General features: G+C 36.7%; 2 protein-coding genes across 2 annotated transcripts; one reads left to right on the forward strand and one right to left on the reverse strand.

The window, feature by feature from the left end:
• Positions 1-6,926: 6,926 nt before the first annotated feature.
• On the reverse strand, positions 6,927-10,176 carry LOC306886319 (acylphosphatase-1-like). Its single transcript, XM_079443332.1, has 3 exons — positions 10,012-10,176; positions 9,790-9,876; positions 6,927-7,351 (listed from the first exon to the last, which is right to left on the reverse strand). Exons 2-3 carry the CDS (start codon positions 9,868-9,870, stop codon positions 7,136-7,138), a joined length of 297 nt encoding a protein of 98 aa, XP_079299458.1. The 5' UTR covers positions 9,871-9,876; positions 10,012-10,176; the 3' UTR covers positions 6,927-7,135.
• Positions 10,177-10,193: 17 nt separating this feature from the next.
• LOC306886316 (uncharacterized protein) lies at positions 10,194-14,262 on the forward strand. The gene is made up of 3 exons (XM_079443324.1): positions 10,194-10,341; positions 10,649-12,105; positions 13,114-14,262. Exons 2-3 carry the CDS (start codon positions 10,738-10,740, stop codon positions 13,381-13,383), a joined length of 1,638 nt encoding a protein of 545 aa, XP_079299450.1. The 5' UTR covers positions 10,194-10,341; positions 10,649-10,737; the 3' UTR covers positions 13,384-14,262.
• Positions 14,263-18,722: the final 4,460 nt, after the last annotated feature.

Here is an 18,722-nt window from a genome sequence, read left to right on the forward strand (position 1 = left end):
GTCTCCAGCGCGCACGGACGAACTGTTGTCTCGATTCCAGCTCTTATGTTTGTTGGAGTCGCTCTCTCCAGGTTTATAAACCTGGTCAGTGACACTCAGCTCCGCGAGCGGCTATTTATAGTCCGCCTGAATTTTATGAATGAAGGGACCGTACCATTCCTCACGCAGGGAGCGCCTCTACAGAACACGCAGAGAAAACTGAGCTTTCCGAGCACATCCGCGCATGTTATTGCTTAATCCGTATACAACTATTTCGACTGAGACATAACTACGTCACTGTGGCAAAGCTGCGCGCGATGAATCGATAGCCCCTGTCAGGACCAACGGTGGCCCGTGCCACATATTCATTCATACAATTCTGATGGACCCTGATATACATGAAGACATGCATACCATCCTTATGAATAATGTATGATTTATGCATAAGAATCTGATAATGTCTGTTGTCATGCTGTATAATGAGGCAGTGAAAGAAAGACAAAAAGGATATTGGACCAACTCTACTGCTTTTCAATATAAATGATTTTATCAGTGATTATATATTTTGTTAGTCCGCGTTGCATTTGCAAATAATTAAATGTCTGTTTAATGTGCCGTTTCTAACTCCTGACCCCTCCAGTCTCAGCATCTGCACCTGCTCACGCGTCACGCAGTGACGTCACACTGTCAAACAGGAACATGACCATATAAGGATAAGTACGTGTTGGGATTCCAGTGCTGAGAGTGCGTCTGGACTCTGGACTGAAGCTGTTGCGGCTGTGTGTTTTGTGCAGTGCATTTGTGTTTTCCACCGGAAAGCGCGTTCAGACAGTGACACAAATGCGCAGATAGCAAAACATAATCCTTGAAACGTTCCATAGCCTATATATCCAATGATGTTGGCGTTATGTCAGATTATGGCATTTTCAGTGTGTGTATAATGGTATGGCAAGGCTCAGGTAGAAAGAATGTGTGTTTTTCTTTGATTCCCAAAAGCTGATGTGTTACGTTAATGTTATTCAAAAACCTATTATTGAAATAACCTTGAAAATTCAATGAAGAAAGCAGATTATTCTCTTTGTTTCGCAGCCCATGATGATGAGTGAATGCGTAGCCTATGATGTAAAAATCTAAAGGTGAAACAACTCTGTTTAGTACGGCTATAGTGCAAAGTACTTTTAATTACTATTGTGATGATAAAATTCCATCATTATTGTAGGTAAAATATTATTGTACAGTCTAAAATATGTAATTTGCAGAGCTGAGGAGGCGAGACCTCTGAAGAATTCTATGCATGAGAATTATGTGGTCAGACATTAAATGCCAGTCGTGTGAAAATGCCTTCTCTCTGCAGATCGTGAGCATGCGCTAATAACTGTTGGCCAAGTGACACCTGCAGATATAGCCTAAAAGTCAATTATAGAATTCATGTAGAATGTTAGGGATTTTTTTCTTTGGAAATGACTCCTGTATTAGGCCCAAGTGAAGCACAGCGCATGAGTAGAACATGAAAATGTGATTTTCATAAGAGGAATATTAGCCTATTAGATAAGGGAAGTTTTAGTAATTTAATTTTTGATTAGACACTGGATCCATCAGGGTTGAAGAACTTGTCTTTAGATTGACAAATCATTGAATTTCAATTCATTTTAATTCTCCCAACATTCAAACTTGAATTGCAGTTGTGCACCCTGTTTACTACCTCAGTTCAAATGCAATCAATATTGATTAATTGCATTGGAATTTTAAAGGCATTCTTAATTGAATTCTGTATTATTGGCAGTCAGGAATCTCATTACTACAACCTATTTAATATAGTAATATGACACATCTTGCTAGATATTGCTAGTCATATCTCCAGATGAACTCTTACTGGACTGAAGCAGCTCAGCTTTACTTGATTCTCCATCAATCATTTTCTAGAAAAATCAGTGCGTCTCAAATCTGATCATCAGGATCTTTTGAGGAGCGTTTGTTTCCAGAAGCTTTACTTTCTCTGTTCCTCAGCGGAGGAATGATCTTCATCTCACATCTTCTGAGGAGCGTTTATTTCTTCATCTCTCAATCAGCATTGCATTGCATTATATGTTTGGATCATTTCAGTCTCATCTTACTGAGACATATTATTGAAGATATAGAGCAATGACTGAAATTTAGATCATTTTATGTCAGTATCTGCTGTACTGTTATAAAGATCTCACTGATTTACAGTACAAGCAGCAGAATTTAATCTCACTTTTTGGCCATATAAATATTAGTATATATGTATGCTCAGTTTGGGCCTCTGAATAAAAAGGAGTGTTTTTTCCTCCTCGAGAAAAAGCTCCATATTCTTCTTTTTTTTCTTTTTAGACTTTGTCTGAAGTTTTAATTAACTGATCCCTTTAAAAACAAACCAACATACATAAATAAGTAAAAAATCAATAATTTGTTTGGAGTATTATTTCATATGCCAGTCTTTGCAGGGTTAAAGAATCCACTATGTAACTTTTGTCCCTCTACATTTACATTTATTCATTTAGCTGACGCTTTTATCCAAAGCGACTTACAATTGCTATATATGTCAGAGGTCGCACGCCTCTGGAGCAACTAGGGGTTAAGTGTCTTGCTCAGGGACACATTGGTGTCTCACAGTGGATTCGAACCCGGGTCTCTCACACCAAAGGCATGTGTCTTATCCACTGCGCCATCACCACCCCTCTAGCGGTTAAAACTAAGCTGCATGGTTCTCGGGGAGGAACATTGTGTTGGTTGTGCTTCGGCTCTTCCGCGTGGATGATGTGGTTCAGGATACAGGACATCTTATCAGAGCAGATGGACGAAAGATGAGGGTTTCTTTGTTTTTACAACTGGTGATTCATCTGAGGTTTGCCGTTTTGAATGATCCATGGCCATTTTATCTTAAATTACTGACTGAGTGTCTTTTCTCTGTTGACTGCTGTCAAATACAAATTATTATAGGTTTATCAAAGTGTTATTTGAGTAAAGACATGTTTTGAAAGAATTATATTTTTTGTGTTCTCTCATTAATTACATACTAAAAATAATTAAAATAATTGAACACGTCACCATTTTTCTCAGTAAATATATTTCTAAAGGTGCTGTTGACTTGAAATTTTCAGCAGATGATGATAGCAACCCAAGCAATCCATAAATGCAAATAAAACAAACAAGTTCAGAAATTAAGTTGTGTAATAAAGTGGAATGACGCAGGGAAAAAGGATTGCACATATGAAGAAAGGGAGCTGCAAAAAGGCATGGAAAGCCAAGACACCGGCTGAAATCTATCAGTAATTAGAAAGCAATCCTGCCCCTCGTCAGTGGAAATTAATATTAGCTGCTTCAGTCCCAACACCTACAGTACCAGGATGATGAAGATGATCCCAAACACAGCCAAGCAAACTCTCATCTGGTTTCAGAGAAAGAAAATAAAGCTGCTAGAACGGCCAATCACCTGACTTGAATCCAATAGAAAATAAGAGCTAAAGATCAGAGTTCATAGAAGAGACTCACAGAACCTTCAAGATTTAAAGACGAAATCACAGCTGAGCAACGCATGCCACTAGTTTCTCCTACAGGAGGCGTCTTCAAGCTGTCATCACCAACAAACGCTTTTGTACAATGTTTTAAATACATTTCAGTAGTTCAATACTTTTCCCCTGTGTCATTCCATTTTATTACACATTACTTAATTTCTGAACTTATTTGTTTTGTTTTATTTGCATGTATGGATTGCTTGGGTTGTTACCGACATCTGGTGAAAATTTCATGCCAACAGCACCTTTAGAAATATATTTACTGAGAAAAATGGTGACATGTTCAAAACTTATTTTACCTGCTGTACAGTTATTTTATATAAAAAATAACTAAAAGAAATACTGCAGCATAAATGGCTTATAAAACAGGTTTATAAAACAGGTTTATAAAAGTCGTCTTCTTTGTATCAATGGCAGGTCAACTATAACACATATTGTCATCATGTCTTTTATGAACTCCTCTTACAGATGGCTGAACTCACTAATAATGACAAGTGATGTGTTAAGTCCTTACAGAGCACAAGCTTTAGCCATTTGCTATAGTACTGCATCATCAAATGGATTCGGTCTCATAGTTGGCGCAGGCGTCCGTATGGGTGGTTGGACCTTAAAAAAGCTCCTGTAGAAAACAAGCGTCCCGTCTAGGCTTTGGAAGGAGACTAGGGGGTGGGGAACACTCATTTCCTGGAATGTTTGGCTCTTTCACAATACATCCATTCATTCTGCAGTCTTGGTTCTGGGAGAATACCAGACACGCTGCTCGATGTACACATGAAACATGGCATAAGAGCAAAGAATTATGGAGAAGTATGTTTTATGGACAGTGCCACATCATGATGTACCTTCAGTCAGAATCTAAATTGAATTTCCTCAAGAGGGGAAATAGAGATCCAGTCCTCAAATGATGAGCTTAGATTTGGTGATGCAGTGGAAGAATTTAGGGCTGCTTATTTCTAAACAATACTATACTGCTGAAATATGTACACAACTTTTACATAAACACGTGGTTATATTGTAGCTGCCAACATGGAACCACAATCCAATGCTAACTTCCAATGTGTTTAAAGGAATGGTTCACCCAAACATGAAAATTACATTAAAATGAGTTTGTTTCTTCATCATTGGAGAACCATTGTTTTTGGTCAAAAGCATCACATCAACACTGCTTCATTGCATTACCAACAGCTGATATTGGAAAATCACCTATACTGAAAATGGCTGTCAGTGTGAAAACATGAAAACAGTTACGCCTGTAATTTCAAAGTGAAGGCTTATAATATACCCTACTCTTAAAAGCGCTTTTATTTCCTTCTTGACAACCAACCAATCACAGTCTTCAAAAGATTGTGTCATACATAGCAAAGGGGTCAGAGATGTTAGTGTGTCTCTAATAAGATCGGTCACAAACATGATCCCTGCACGATCTAATGTGTAGCGTCTTATTAACTCACTCTCATGCATTGTGTGCAACACATTTCTTCTCAGTCTTCATGTTTCATCCATTTTCTCCGCTGCTAAAGAAACTCTTGAGCCCCTTAAAAGTCCTCGTCCGTACTCCTAACAATTTTGGACCTTAAGACCTCTTTTAAGGGTTAAGATGCTTTCTGAATTACTTTTTTCTTTACTAGGATCTTTTCTTTCATTTTAAGAGGAAACACCCACATTTCTAAGAATTTTGTTACTAGGAGCTACTCTTAGCACTAAGATTCTTCATGAATACGGGCCCATATCTCAGCCAAATATTGTCCGATCCTAACAAATCAGATGATGCATAAATCTCAATTTAAAAAACTGACCCTTATGGCAGGTTTTGTGGTCCAGGGTCACATATTTGTTTAGAGCTGTTTTGGCTTGTAAATGGTGCTTTATCTGTGCAGATTTCTCTCCTGACTCACAACAGATGACTTTTTCACTGGTGGAAGCAATATAATATTTAGGGGACTCGTACTTTTTCTTTAAACAACCAAGCAAAACAAAAAGCTTAAATGTAATAATAATTTGCCAAAAAGTAGGGACGTCAAACTTGACAAACTAAAAGCCGGCAGACTCAGTCATGATGTGCTGAACTTGTATAGCATTGTCCACGAACCAGGAGGGATGCGATAAAGCTACAAGTGATAAAAGCTGCAGTGTCTCCTCTGTGTAAAGGTGTTTTCACACTGACAGCCATTTTCAGTATAGCTGATTCTCCAATATAATACATCTACAGCAGCTGTTGGGAATGCAATGAAGCAGTGTTGATGTGATGCAGCATGTGACAGCGACCTCTAGTGATAAACTCTGTCAGAGTGTAAAGCACCTGAGTTTGTTCTGACTGACTGTGACAAGCCTTGAGTGAGAAAGTCCGTTCCAGCCCTGTAGTGTCCAGCTATTACAGTAGGCCTTTTGTTATTATTTTCTATTTAATATTTTATAAAAAAAATATATATATTTTTTACACATGTATTACTATTAATAATAAGTATCTTTTTTTGTGTGTGTGTGGTGGGCAAGTGCAAATATTGGTAAGGGAAGTAAAAACCCAGTCAAGGGCCAGCAGAAGCAATCCTTAGCGCTGAGCCCCAATGTTTGTTTTGGCTTTTACTGTAGGGCATCTCATTGATATATACATTTTACCATGACTTTTGTCTAATTGTACATTAAAATGTTTTTGAATGGATTAAGCTTTCCTGACCACAACCCTCAAATATTCTAGAACTTTAATAGAAATAATGTAAAATTACCATTATTACTGTGTAGACAACACCTGAAAATAATGTTGTTGCCCAGGCTAAAAGGGTATACAAAAGGGTATACAAGTTTTATTTTTAAAGACCCACTTAAACCCTCCTATATGATTTAATTTATACATTTATCTTTTGTTGATATTAAACTACTATATATATATATATATATTAGCGCGGTCAAATGATTAATCACATCCAAAATAAAAGTTTGTTTACATAATATATGGTTGTGTACTGTGTATATTTATTATATATATATAAATACACACACATACAGTATATATTTTGAAAATATTTACATGTATATTTTATATTATATATAAATATATTTAATATATAAAAAACACATTTTCTTAAATATATGCATGCATGTGTTTGTATTTATCTATACATAATAAATATACACAGTACACAACCATATATTTATATATATTTTTTATATATTATGTAAACAAAAACTTTTATTTTGGATGTGATTAATCACGATTAATCGTTTGACAGCACTAATATATATATATATATATAATTTACCATGTCAACACCATTGCATTTTAAGACATTTTTGTTAAAATACAACCATTAATATATTGCATTCTGAAATAAACAAACACAATAATATGTGAATGAAAGCTAAGCCATGATAAAACAGAAATACATTAAAGAAACAGGAGTGAGCATGGAGACGGAGTCTATATTGTCTATTATTTGTTACATCAGGAAGGTGTTTTCATGTACAGAGCTCTAAAATTATAGAACAGATGTTATATCGTCAATAAGGAGGCATTTTGAAAAAAAAAAAACTACTTCCTCATATTTATCAGTAACAGACCACAGGTCAAAAAGAAAATAAATAAGTAGCATATGTTAATAAATACTAATTGAGTTGTTTTGTCATTAACGAGCAACTTTGAAGTCCTTAAAGTCCAGTTTGTCGATGGCCCGCTCGTTCTTGAACTCTGCTTTGGCGATTCGTGACTGAGGGCTGCCGCTGGTTTGCAGCCACTGCTGCATTTGCTGGACTTTAGAGACGGGACCCTGCAGCTGCCCTTGAACCGTCCCAGCATCAGTGTTCTGCACCCAGCCCACCAGACCCAGCCTCTTTCCTTCTGACTGAAACACACACACACACACACACACACACTCATCAACACAGCACTTCATACACTAGAATGCACTGATTACATCATGTTAAAAAAAGTCAGATCTTAATATAAACACTGATTAAAACAAATAAAACGGAAAAAAATTGTATGACTAAAAGGACAGAAATCAAAATATATTTAAATCCTAACAAAAAATAAAAATAACAATTTCTGTCAAACACATGAGCAATATTAAACCATAGATTAAAGTCAACATCTTTAGCTACCCATTTATGTCTGTAATATGAATTTTTCTGTGTTAACAGCACATCCAATGAAGAAAACATGGGACTTCACTAAAACTAACACCATTAAAAACTTAACATCAATAAAATTTAAAAACTTGACTAGAATAACTAAAACTGAAATAAAAAAATAGACATTAAAAATATTCAAAATGACAAAAACATCAAAATGACTAAAATTACAATGAAAACTATAATATTATCTCAATAATACTAAAGTAACACTGGAAAATAAATACTTGGAAAGAGTATTAAAGTATGATTTCATGCTGATTTATGTTGTGAAGGTAGATATCTGTGTTCACAGGACAAGATTATTTGTTATAATTCATCAATCACTGTAGATGTTAGCCACAAGATCAGTTTAATATTTTTTTATATATATAAATATACACTCACTGGCCACTTTATTAGGTACACCTGATCAACTGCTTGGTAACACACATTTGTTGAATCTATACCACGAAGAATTACAGCAGTTCTGAAGGGAAAAGGGGATCTAACCCAGTACTAGCAAGGTGCACCTAATAAAGTGGCCGGTGAGTGTATATACACTCACCTAAAGGATTATTAGGAACACCATGCTAATACTGTGTTTGACCCCCTTTTGCCTTCAGAACTGCCTTAATTCTACGTGGCATTGATTCAATAAGGTGCTGAAAGCATTCTTTAGAAATGTTGGCCCATATTGATAGGATAGCATCTTGCAGTTGATGGAGATTTGTGGGATGCACATCCAGGGCACGAAGCACCCGTTCCACCACATCCCAAAGATGCTCTATTGGGTTGAGATCTGGTGACTGTGGGGGCCATTTTAGTACAGTGAACTCATTGTCATGTTCAAGAAACCAATTTGAAATGATTCGAGCTTTGTGACATGGTGCATTATCCTGCTGGAAGTAGCCATCAGAGGATGGGTACATGGTGGTCATAAAGGGATGGACATGGTCAGAAACAATGCTCAGGTAGGCCGTGGCATTTAAACGATGCCCATTTGGCACTAAGGGGCCTAAAGTGTGCCAAGAAAACATCCCCCACACCATTACACCACCACCACCAGCCTGCACAGTGGTAACAAGGCATGATGGATCCATGTTCTCATTCTGTTTACGCCAAATTCTGACTCTACCATCTGAATGTCTCAACAGAAATCGAGACTCATCAGACCAGGCAACATTTTTCCAGTCTTCAACCGTCCAATTTTGGTGAGCTCGTGCAAATTGTAGCCTCTTTTTCCTATTTGTAGTGGAGATGAGTGGTACCCGGTGGGGTCTTCTGCTGTTGTAGCCCATCCGCCTCAAGGTTGTGCGTGTTGTGGCTTCACAAATGCTTTGCTGCATACCTCGGTTGTAACGAGTGGTTATTTCAGTCAAAGTTGCTCTTCTATCAGCTTGAATCAGTCGGCCCATTCTCCTCTGACCTCTAGCATCAACAAGGCATTTTCGCCCACAGGACTGCCGCATACTGGATGTTTTTCCCTTTTCACACCATTCTTTGTAAACCCTAAAAATGGTTGTGCGTGAAAATCCCAGTAACTGAGCAGATTGTGAAATACTCAGACCGGCCCGTCTGGCACCAACAACCATGCCACGCTCAAAATTGCTTAAATCACCTTTCTTTCCCATTCTGACATTCAGTTTGGAGTTCAGGAGATTGTCTTGACCAGGACCACACCCCTAAATGCATTGAAGCAACTGCCATGTGATTGGTTGATTAGATAATTGCATTAATGAGAAATTGAACAGGTGTTCCTAATAATCCTTTAGGTGAGTGTATATGTATATATATATATATTGTCCAAAATGTTTTGTTTCATAATCGCTTTACTGTTTAAACTTGGTTTAAAAGCCATTATATAGAATAAACTATCTTCTAAACATAGACAGATAGGTAACTTTAGACAGTAAATCATATTTTAAACAATTCGTGTCAATATACAGCAAGCTCTGTCACATATTTCATAGTTTTTAATGTTTTGTCTACACAGAAACGTTCATAAATAAAGCCAGCATCCTGAGGAGCATTATTTAGCATTTATGCCACTTTCCTCCTCAGTGTTTAAGATGCACATTAGTATGTATTGATGCATTCTGCAGGCTTGCATGTTTCAGCCTCTAATGTAGAAATCATGTGCCTCTATCCTCGATCTGAGATTGATTACCTGGGTGTATTTCCGAAAGAACACACCCTGCACCCTCCCAAACACCTCATAATCTACAGACAGCAGCTCTTCAGAGGACATGATCACCTGAAACACAGATCAAGCATCAAACTCAACTCTTGCAGCTCACTATCATTCACTGCAGCGCTGTTTCCATGCAAACGCACCGCAAGCGGGCTGATATGGCCAGCTTTTCTATGAGAAGCACACTGTATGACGTACCGGTGGATGGACGATAATAACAGGCTTTCTGGTTTCTGAAATCCGCGGTCAAATCCACTTTACTGGCGATTCAAATACAGTTTATTGCACTTATGAACTTACTGTTTTGCTCATGAAGCGGCACATGCGCAGCATCAGCATCACCGCGCGTCGCTCATCCGGGTTACGGCATGACGTCAGACGCAATGGTAAGGGAAGGGAAGTTTGAGAAGGCCTGTTTCTAAGCAACGAGTGTAAACACACGCTTGACCGCTACTGGAAACAGATATATATCGAGTTCATTAAACCGAAAAGATTCATCGCTTTACATTCACAGAACGCTAAAGTTGGGTAAGTTTGAGGCTAAATAGATATTAAACCATCTGTAGTCTAATATCCAGGTGCTTATGAAAATGTGCTGATTAAGCCAAGAGGGTTAAAAGGGCTTTACCCGAGTCAAGGTACAACTTTTAACTAACAGATATCAACATAGCCTACTTTACACCGATGATTAATAACAGCTGTTCTGTACATGTAAAGCGTTTAATGAGGCTTCATTTGATTAACTATCCTCTAATTTGCTTAATTTACCAGAACAGAGATCTGAACACAAATCTGAATTTGGACTATTTAAAAAAAAATGTCTGTGTTATATCAGTCCACAGGTTGACAACGTTGTTATTATACAATCAACTCCTGCTGAAGCTGTATATGTGACTGTTACTGAGATTTACTCACTGCATAAACATGCAAACGGTGCCACACCATCGATTCACGCAGCATTTCTGGGAAAAAGAGACCGAATCAACAAAACTTCCATACTTGCACAGAGAGGGCATGAGCAGACAGCACAGTCCCAACTCCAGACCACATGTTCTAGAAAACAGAGAGGGAAGGATGAGCTCCACGAGAGACAGACAACAACCCTGGCAACATCCAGACAACATCCACAGGAAGAAACACATACATCTGGAGGAGCAGACTGAATACGTTCCTTCACGGAGAGAATCGGACAAATTATTCCCTCTAAAACCAGTCCTTCACAAGAGAGCCTACAGCCTGAGTAACGTCACCAAACCAGAGCATCAAGAGAGACTTTACTCGTGTTTCACTAATAGACACCAGCAGGAGGTTGTAAGGAAACTAGACGCTCTTAATTCAGACTATCTAGGAAGAAAATATCAGACAAAGAGTGAAGTGGACCGTGAACAGAAGCTTGAGAAACAAAAATGGCTGTCAAAGGAAATCCACTCTGAGCAGATGATGCTCCAGGAGAAGATTTTCAATGCAGAGGAGACTCTGAGAAGAGTCCAAAAAGAGAGGAAGGACTGTGCAAAGAGAGATGAGAGAAATGAAATATATTTGCGTAAGCTAAAGGAGGACAACAGGTTCCATAGTAATGGATACGGCGACTGGGATGAGGAAAGAGACAGATATCACAGGGAATTCAGAGATGATATGGAAAGATGGGAGGAATGGGAGCAAGGGATAAATGGTGGCCGGGTGGAGAGGAGCAAAGAAAGTGCAAAATGGAGACGACCTTCGACCTTAGAGATGACAAAGGGTCACAAGCTGGAGGAAACGAGAGAATGGGATGAGTATGAACAGACAGCAAAAATCAGGAGCAGGGAAATGAGTAAGGGACGAAGAGAGAGAGGAATGGGATGGGACAATGTCAGAAGAAGAAGGGAAATACACAACCTCTATTTGCACAGTGAAGATGAAGATCACTGCGACGTGAGAAAACCAAATTCATCTGACTCTGTGATGAGGGACAGATCTCACGTCAAGCATGAGAGGAGAGAAAATAAAGATGGTTTATATCAACTCACATCGAAACTCATGAAGGAGGCCGTCCCGGAGAGAAACCCCAGCCAGAGAGGGAAGCACCTGCAGCAGGCGGAGCTCAGTGTGGAGGAGAATCGGGACGCTCCACACCAGCTGATCCCGTGTAGCGTGTGCAATCGATGCTTCGCACGAGACCGGCTGGAGACGCATGTGAGGGTGTGTGAGAAAAAGCGGCCCCAGCGCAAGATATTCAACACGTCACAGTACAGAGCCAAAGGAACAGACCTCGAGGAGTTCATGAAAACCAACGGCAGGAGCAAAACGCCAGTAAGAGTTTTACTTTTTATTCCTACTGTAACATATTGGAGACATATTTGTGTCACACACAATCTCCTGCCTTCTGTCGTCTGATAGTTTAGAGTGTTTTATCCAGTAAAAGCTCTTTTAGTGTAATTGTAGAAACGTCCAGCTTCAGCTGCTGCTTCAGTGTCTTTTTCTGTCAAATCTTGACTGATTTTGATCAAGTAAAGGTCAGAATAACTGCAGTCATATCTCCAGATGAACTCTTACTGGACTGAAGCAGCTCAGCTTTACTTGATTCTCCATCAATCATTTTCTAGAAAAATCAGTGCGTCTCAAATCTGATCATCAGGATCTTTAGAGGAGCGTTTGTTTCCAGAAGCTTTACTTTCACTGTTCCTCAGCGGAGGAATGATCTTCATCTCACATCTTCTGAGGAGCGTTTATTTCTTCATCTCTCAATCAGCATTGCATTATATGTCCGGATCATTTCAATCTCATCTTACTAAGACATATTATTGAAGATATAGAGTGACCACTGATATTTAGATCAAGTAGGCCTATCTGCTGTACTGTTATACAGATCTCAGTGATTTACAGTACAAGCAACAGTTTATCTCTAAATAAAATGTAGCTGTTTTGCTTCATTTTCTCACTATAGCAGACTATATGAGCCATAAAAGCCTGATGGATCAATTATGATAAGCCTACTCAACATAAAAAAATTAAATTGCATTTTTATTAATATATTTTGTCTAAAAGTTCAATACATGATTCCATGTAAAATAATTTTTTCAATCAAGAATGAAAAAACCCCACCATAAAATTATCAGCAAGTACTCCCTATGATTTGTACGCTAAAAATGTCTTCTTAAGTCATATGGTAGTATGAGGAACAGACTCAAATTTAAGTTTAATTTAATTGTCATTTGACTGTATATATATATGTATGAATGTACAGTCAAATTACAATTTGTTTGGTAGTGTTTACTTCATAACATCACTTTTCTGTGTCTTTACTGTTTTTATCCTCAGCCTAAGAAGAATAATTGGCGGCTGAAACACGAGGCCTTCATTCAAACCATGCGTCAGGGTCAAGCTCACACTCCGGGAAGTGTGCCGCCACAGCCAGGCTTAAACCTCAACTCAGAATACGTTAACTGCCCTCACTGTGGCCGCAAATTTGCCCCAGGGCCTTCAGAGAGACACATCCCAAAGTGCCAGAACATCAGGAGCAGACCACCGCCTCCCAAACAGCTGCACAGCGGAGGCAGCAGCAGCAGCAGGAGGAAGATCACACAGTGACTTGTGCTTCAGCTGCTCTCTGTCAGAAGACATGTGCTGTTGAACTTCAGAGTAATCATTTTAGTGTAAAATATCCTCCTGTTTGCTTATTCAAAACAACTGTGTCTAGAACATTTTAAAACAATTTTTTTTTTATAAAAATAATATGTGAACACGGCATTGCAACTATTTAAGTTGTATATATGAATATAGCTTTAGTGATTTTATTAATTTTGGAAAACTTCAAACACAAAGCAACAAACGAACTCAGAAGCTTTTAAAAGCAATGTAGGTATAAATTATGTGGGTGTAGCATGGGAAATGTGTCCATTTTCAGCAATTCTCCTGAAACTAAATGTTACTGACAGCAAACTGATTTCTCACATTAAAACATCCATTGTTTACGTTTTCATATCCTTTCTTTGTGTTACAATTACAAATTATAATGTGTTATTAGAGTGCCACTTCACTAACCTACAGTTTATGGGAACATATAATAGGTTATTATTTCATTCATTTCCACAGCAGAAAGAAACACTATAGGGCCTTTAGCCCTTAACTAATTATACGATTGTGGCTGATGAAATGTATTTATGTCCTCTGTAGAGATCATTGGTTTTCAGTGAATTTCACGTCCCACTATTTTATTTCTGTTGTGTCTTTAGGTAACACTCTTAAGGTTCAGTTTTTGAGATGTTAATGTAATGTTAATTTATGAATATGACATTTTTTTTTTAAATACATGTGTGTTTATAATACATTGTTGTGATGTTTGTTAATGACTGTTTGTGTTAATGTAGTTATCATCCATGGTTGTATAACTCACTGGTCGCCATCTACTGGTGTAATGATGTAACAGAAAGAGGAAGAAATCAGTAAAGAAATGTTTTTGGTAAGCAGACACTGAAGTATTCATTGCTGGACAAGGTTATTGAATCACATGTATTCTCTTTTAAATCCTTAGTCAAGTTATTCAGCCATGCTACTGCTAAACATGATGCAAGTTACACAACAGACTACTCTTGCCCACGGACTGGTGATTATTGTGAATTATAGAGCACTATATAATTCATATCAGTATCGGTGCAATTACTTCACAGGATGAAAGCTCTTAGGAAAATAGTGCTGTTATGATATTATGTAACAGCTCCACAACAAACCAGAAATATTCATTGTATAAGTGAGTTAATATTCACATTTCACTATAATCAAAATCAGTTAGCTGATAGTCTATGTTCTCACAGTGTAACACCGATACAAGCAAGCTTACAACAGATCATTAAAAACAAATAGCCTATGTTCAAGTATGACACTACTTGTTCTACTATTCTGAGACTTTAATGAGCATTCATAGCCTGTTTCTCGAAGAATATATAGAACTGTGCAATGCATAACAGTGGCTGTATATACGTATAGTAGGCATGTTTTGGATTAGTTTAATTTTTAATTTGACTAGTTTTTAATGTTTTGTTATGCAGATCTGGTAACTCTGGGTGGATCTTGGATAGGTCCAGTGAGGTTAGGGTTTAGCCCGAAGTACACTACGGTTTTTATGTTTAATCTAGGGGACAGTAATGAAGCTTTTTGAAACTCTGAATCAATTGAACCAGTTGTTTCTTAAAATGATTCGCTTTTTTCGAAGACTTTGAGACACAGTCTGGAGGCATCAGCTGGTCAAAACATGTACATGCAACAAAAAACTCAGCCCTAGCATGATTGCACCTTTTATAAACCGATTGCAAATGTTTCCAAGAAAACATAATCTATTAAAGGTAATCTACAACTAATTAAGTACCTTTAAAAATGCAGTTTCTGTAACATTTGTGTGTTCTTTTTTTAATGTTAATGTGCCTTGCTGTATTTTACAAATATAGTTATATATATATATATATATATATATATTCTACCCTTTTTAGACTTGCACTCTATTCATTTACTAACTGTTTGTTTTCTTTAAAAAAAACTAACACTAGCTTAATTTTTTTGTTTTCTATCTATTTGTTTTCTTTTTATTTATTATACAATTAACAAAAGTAAAAAAAAGGCCTCTAACACTAGCTTGCGCTAATCTTTTTCTTTTCTATCAGTTTTCTTCATATTTATTACATAATAATTAAAAAAAAACTTGCTAGTGTATTAGGCTAACTGAGACTTGTTATAACACTTGCTTATTATTGTTGATTTTGATTGCTTCCATTGAAGTCACTTTGGATAAAAGCATCTGCTAAATGACTAAATGTAATTGTAATTAAATTGCATTCAGTTAATTAAAAATGAACCTACACTATAAAACTGACCCGAGATCAGTTAAAACCAGAAGCAGTGAAGCTCAACAAACTGCATGAAGGAGAAGAAAGTTTAACCAGAAATAACACAAACTTATTATTATGGTTGAATTGGATCACCAAAGGTCAGCAGCAAAGACATTGGTTAATAAAATGAGATTAAAATTGATTTGAGCAGGTGAGATAGCTTCCATGTTTCTTATTTAGTCTAGAACAGCGCACACAATGCTCTGCATTTAATACCGACCTCTCAACATGACAACAGCAGAGCTGGCAGTCAAGACATGGGGAACAAAGTAACTGGAGTTCACTTTTGGAAAAACTAACTCAGATATTTCCTTCTAAATTAAAAACTAATGCATTACTTTATTACTAGTTATACTTTAAAAAAGAAATCTGATTATGCAACTCTTGTAATGTTACCCCCAACACTGGAGGAAAGTAGCAGGCTTGTGTTAAGGGGTTCGAGATGCACACAGCAATATAAAACACTACAAAGACATTCTATCAGTCATAACTTCTAAAGAGAAATAGCAGACGCTTTCTAATGTCTTGAATGCCTGCTATCAAATGCAGCATATTGACATTCTAGTATAAGCTGCTTTGTGCTTAATTAATGTGGTGAATATAGGTGTTACAGTGATTCTAGTGATGATGATGAAAAGACCAAAGGCTTTTTGAGCCATTTGAGACAGAGCACTACTGTTTAATCTGAGCGTTCCAAATGACACACTATACACTATGCACTTACACACTATGCACGTATACACTATGTACTTATACACTATGCACTTATACACTATGCACTTATACACTGCACTATGCACTTATACACTATGCACTTATACACTATGCACTTATACACTATGCACGTATACACTATGCACTTATACACTATGCACGTATACACTATGTACTTATACACTATGCACTTATACACTATGCACTTATATACTATGCACTTATAAACTATGCACTTATACACTATGCACTTATACACTATGCACGTATACACTATGCACGTATACACTATGTACTTATACACTATGCACTTATAAACTATGCACTTATACACTATGCACTTATAAACTATGCACTTATATACTATGCACTTATAAACTATGCACTTATACACTATGTACTTATACACTATGCACTTATAAACTATGCACTTATATACTATGCACTTATAAACTATGCACTTATACACTATGCACTTATAAACTATGCACTTATATACTATGCACTTATAAACTATGCACTTATACACTATGCACTTACACACTATGCACGTATACACTATGTACTTATAAACTATGCACTTATACACTATGCACTTACACACTATGCACGTATACACTATGTACTTATACACTATGTACTTATACACTATGCACTTACACACTATGCACGTATACACTATGTACTTATACACTATGCACTTATACACTATGTACTTATACACTATGTACTTATACACTATGCACTTATAAACTATGCACTTATACACTATGCACTTATAAACTATGCACTTATACACTATGCACTTACACACTATGCACGTATACACTATGTACTTATAAACTATGCACTTATACACTATGCACTTACACACTATGCACGTATACACTATGTACTTATAAACTATGCACTTATACACTATGCACTTACACACTATGCACGTATACACTATGCACATATACACTATGCACTTATACACTATGCACTTACACACTATGCACGTATACACTATGTACTTATACACTATGCACTTATACACTATGTACTTATACACTATGCACTTATAAACTATGCACTTATACACTATGCCCTTATAAACTATGCACTTATACACTATGCACTTATAAACTATGCACTTATAAACTATGCACTTATAAACTATGCACTTATACACTATGCACTAATACACTATGCACTTATAAACTATGCACTTATACACTATGCACTTATAAACTATGCACTTATACACTATGCCCTTATAAACTATGCACTTATACACTATGCACTTATAAACTATGCACTTATACACTATGCACTTACACACTATGCACTTATACACTATGCACTTATAAACTATGCACTTATACACTATGCACTTACACACTATGCACTTACACACTATGCACTTACACACTATGCACTTATACACTATGCACTTATACACTATGCACTTATAAACTATGCACTTATACACTATGCACTTACACACTATGCACTTACAAACTATGCACTTATACACTATGCACTTATACACTATGCACGTATACACTATGCACTTATACACTATGCACTTATAAACTATGCACTTATACACTATGCACTTACACACTATGCACTTATAAACTATGCACTTATACACTATGCACTTACACACTATGCACTTATAAACTATGCACTTATAAACTATGCACTTATACACTATGCACTTATAAACTATGCACTTATACACTATGCACTTATAAACTATGCACTTATACACTATGCACTTATAAACTATGCACTTATAAACTATGCACTTATACACTATGCACTTATACACTATGCACTTACACACTATGCACTTACACACTATGCACTTACACACTATGCACTTATAAACTATGCACTTATACACTATGCACTTATAAACTATGCACTTATACACTATGCACTTATAAACTATGCACTTATACACTATGCACTTATACACTATGCACTTATAAACTATGCACTTATAAACTATGCACTTATACACTATGCACTTATAAACTATGCACTTATACACTATGCACTTATACACTATGCACTTATAAACTATGCACTTATACACTATGCACTTATACACTATGCACTTATAAACTATGCACTTATACACTATGCACTTATAAACTATGCACTTATAAACTATGCACTTATACACTATGCACTTATAAACTATGCACTTATACACTATGCACTTATAAACTATGCACTTATACACTATGCACTTATAAACTATGCACTTATACACTATGCACTTATAAACTATGCACTTATACACTATGCACTTATAAACTATGCACTTATAAACTATGC

Source organism: Barbus barbus (assembly GCF_936440315.1).
Source record: "Barbus barbus genome assembly, chromosome: 20".
In the NCBI taxonomy this organism is placed as follows: domain Eukaryota; kingdom Metazoa; phylum Chordata; class Actinopteri; order Cypriniformes; family Cyprinidae; genus Barbus; species Barbus barbus.

Coding starts and splice junctions, on each gene's coding strand:
- LOC306886316 (XM_079443324.1), top strand. CDS start 10,738: ATGCAAACGGTGCCACACCATCGATTCACGCAGCATTTCTGGGAAAAA. Junction 12,106..13,113: donor ACGGCAGGAGCAAAACGCCA/GTAAGAGTTTTA, acceptor TTTTATCCTCAG/CCTAAGAAGAATAATTGGCG.
- LOC306886319 (XM_079443332.1), bottom strand. CDS start 9,870: ATGTCCTCTGAAGAGCTGCTGTCTGTAGATTATGAGGTGTTTGGGAGG. Junction 7,352..9,789: donor TCTTTCGGAAATACACCCAG/GTAATCAATCTC, acceptor TGTGTGTTTCAG/TCAGAAGGAAAGAGGCTGGG.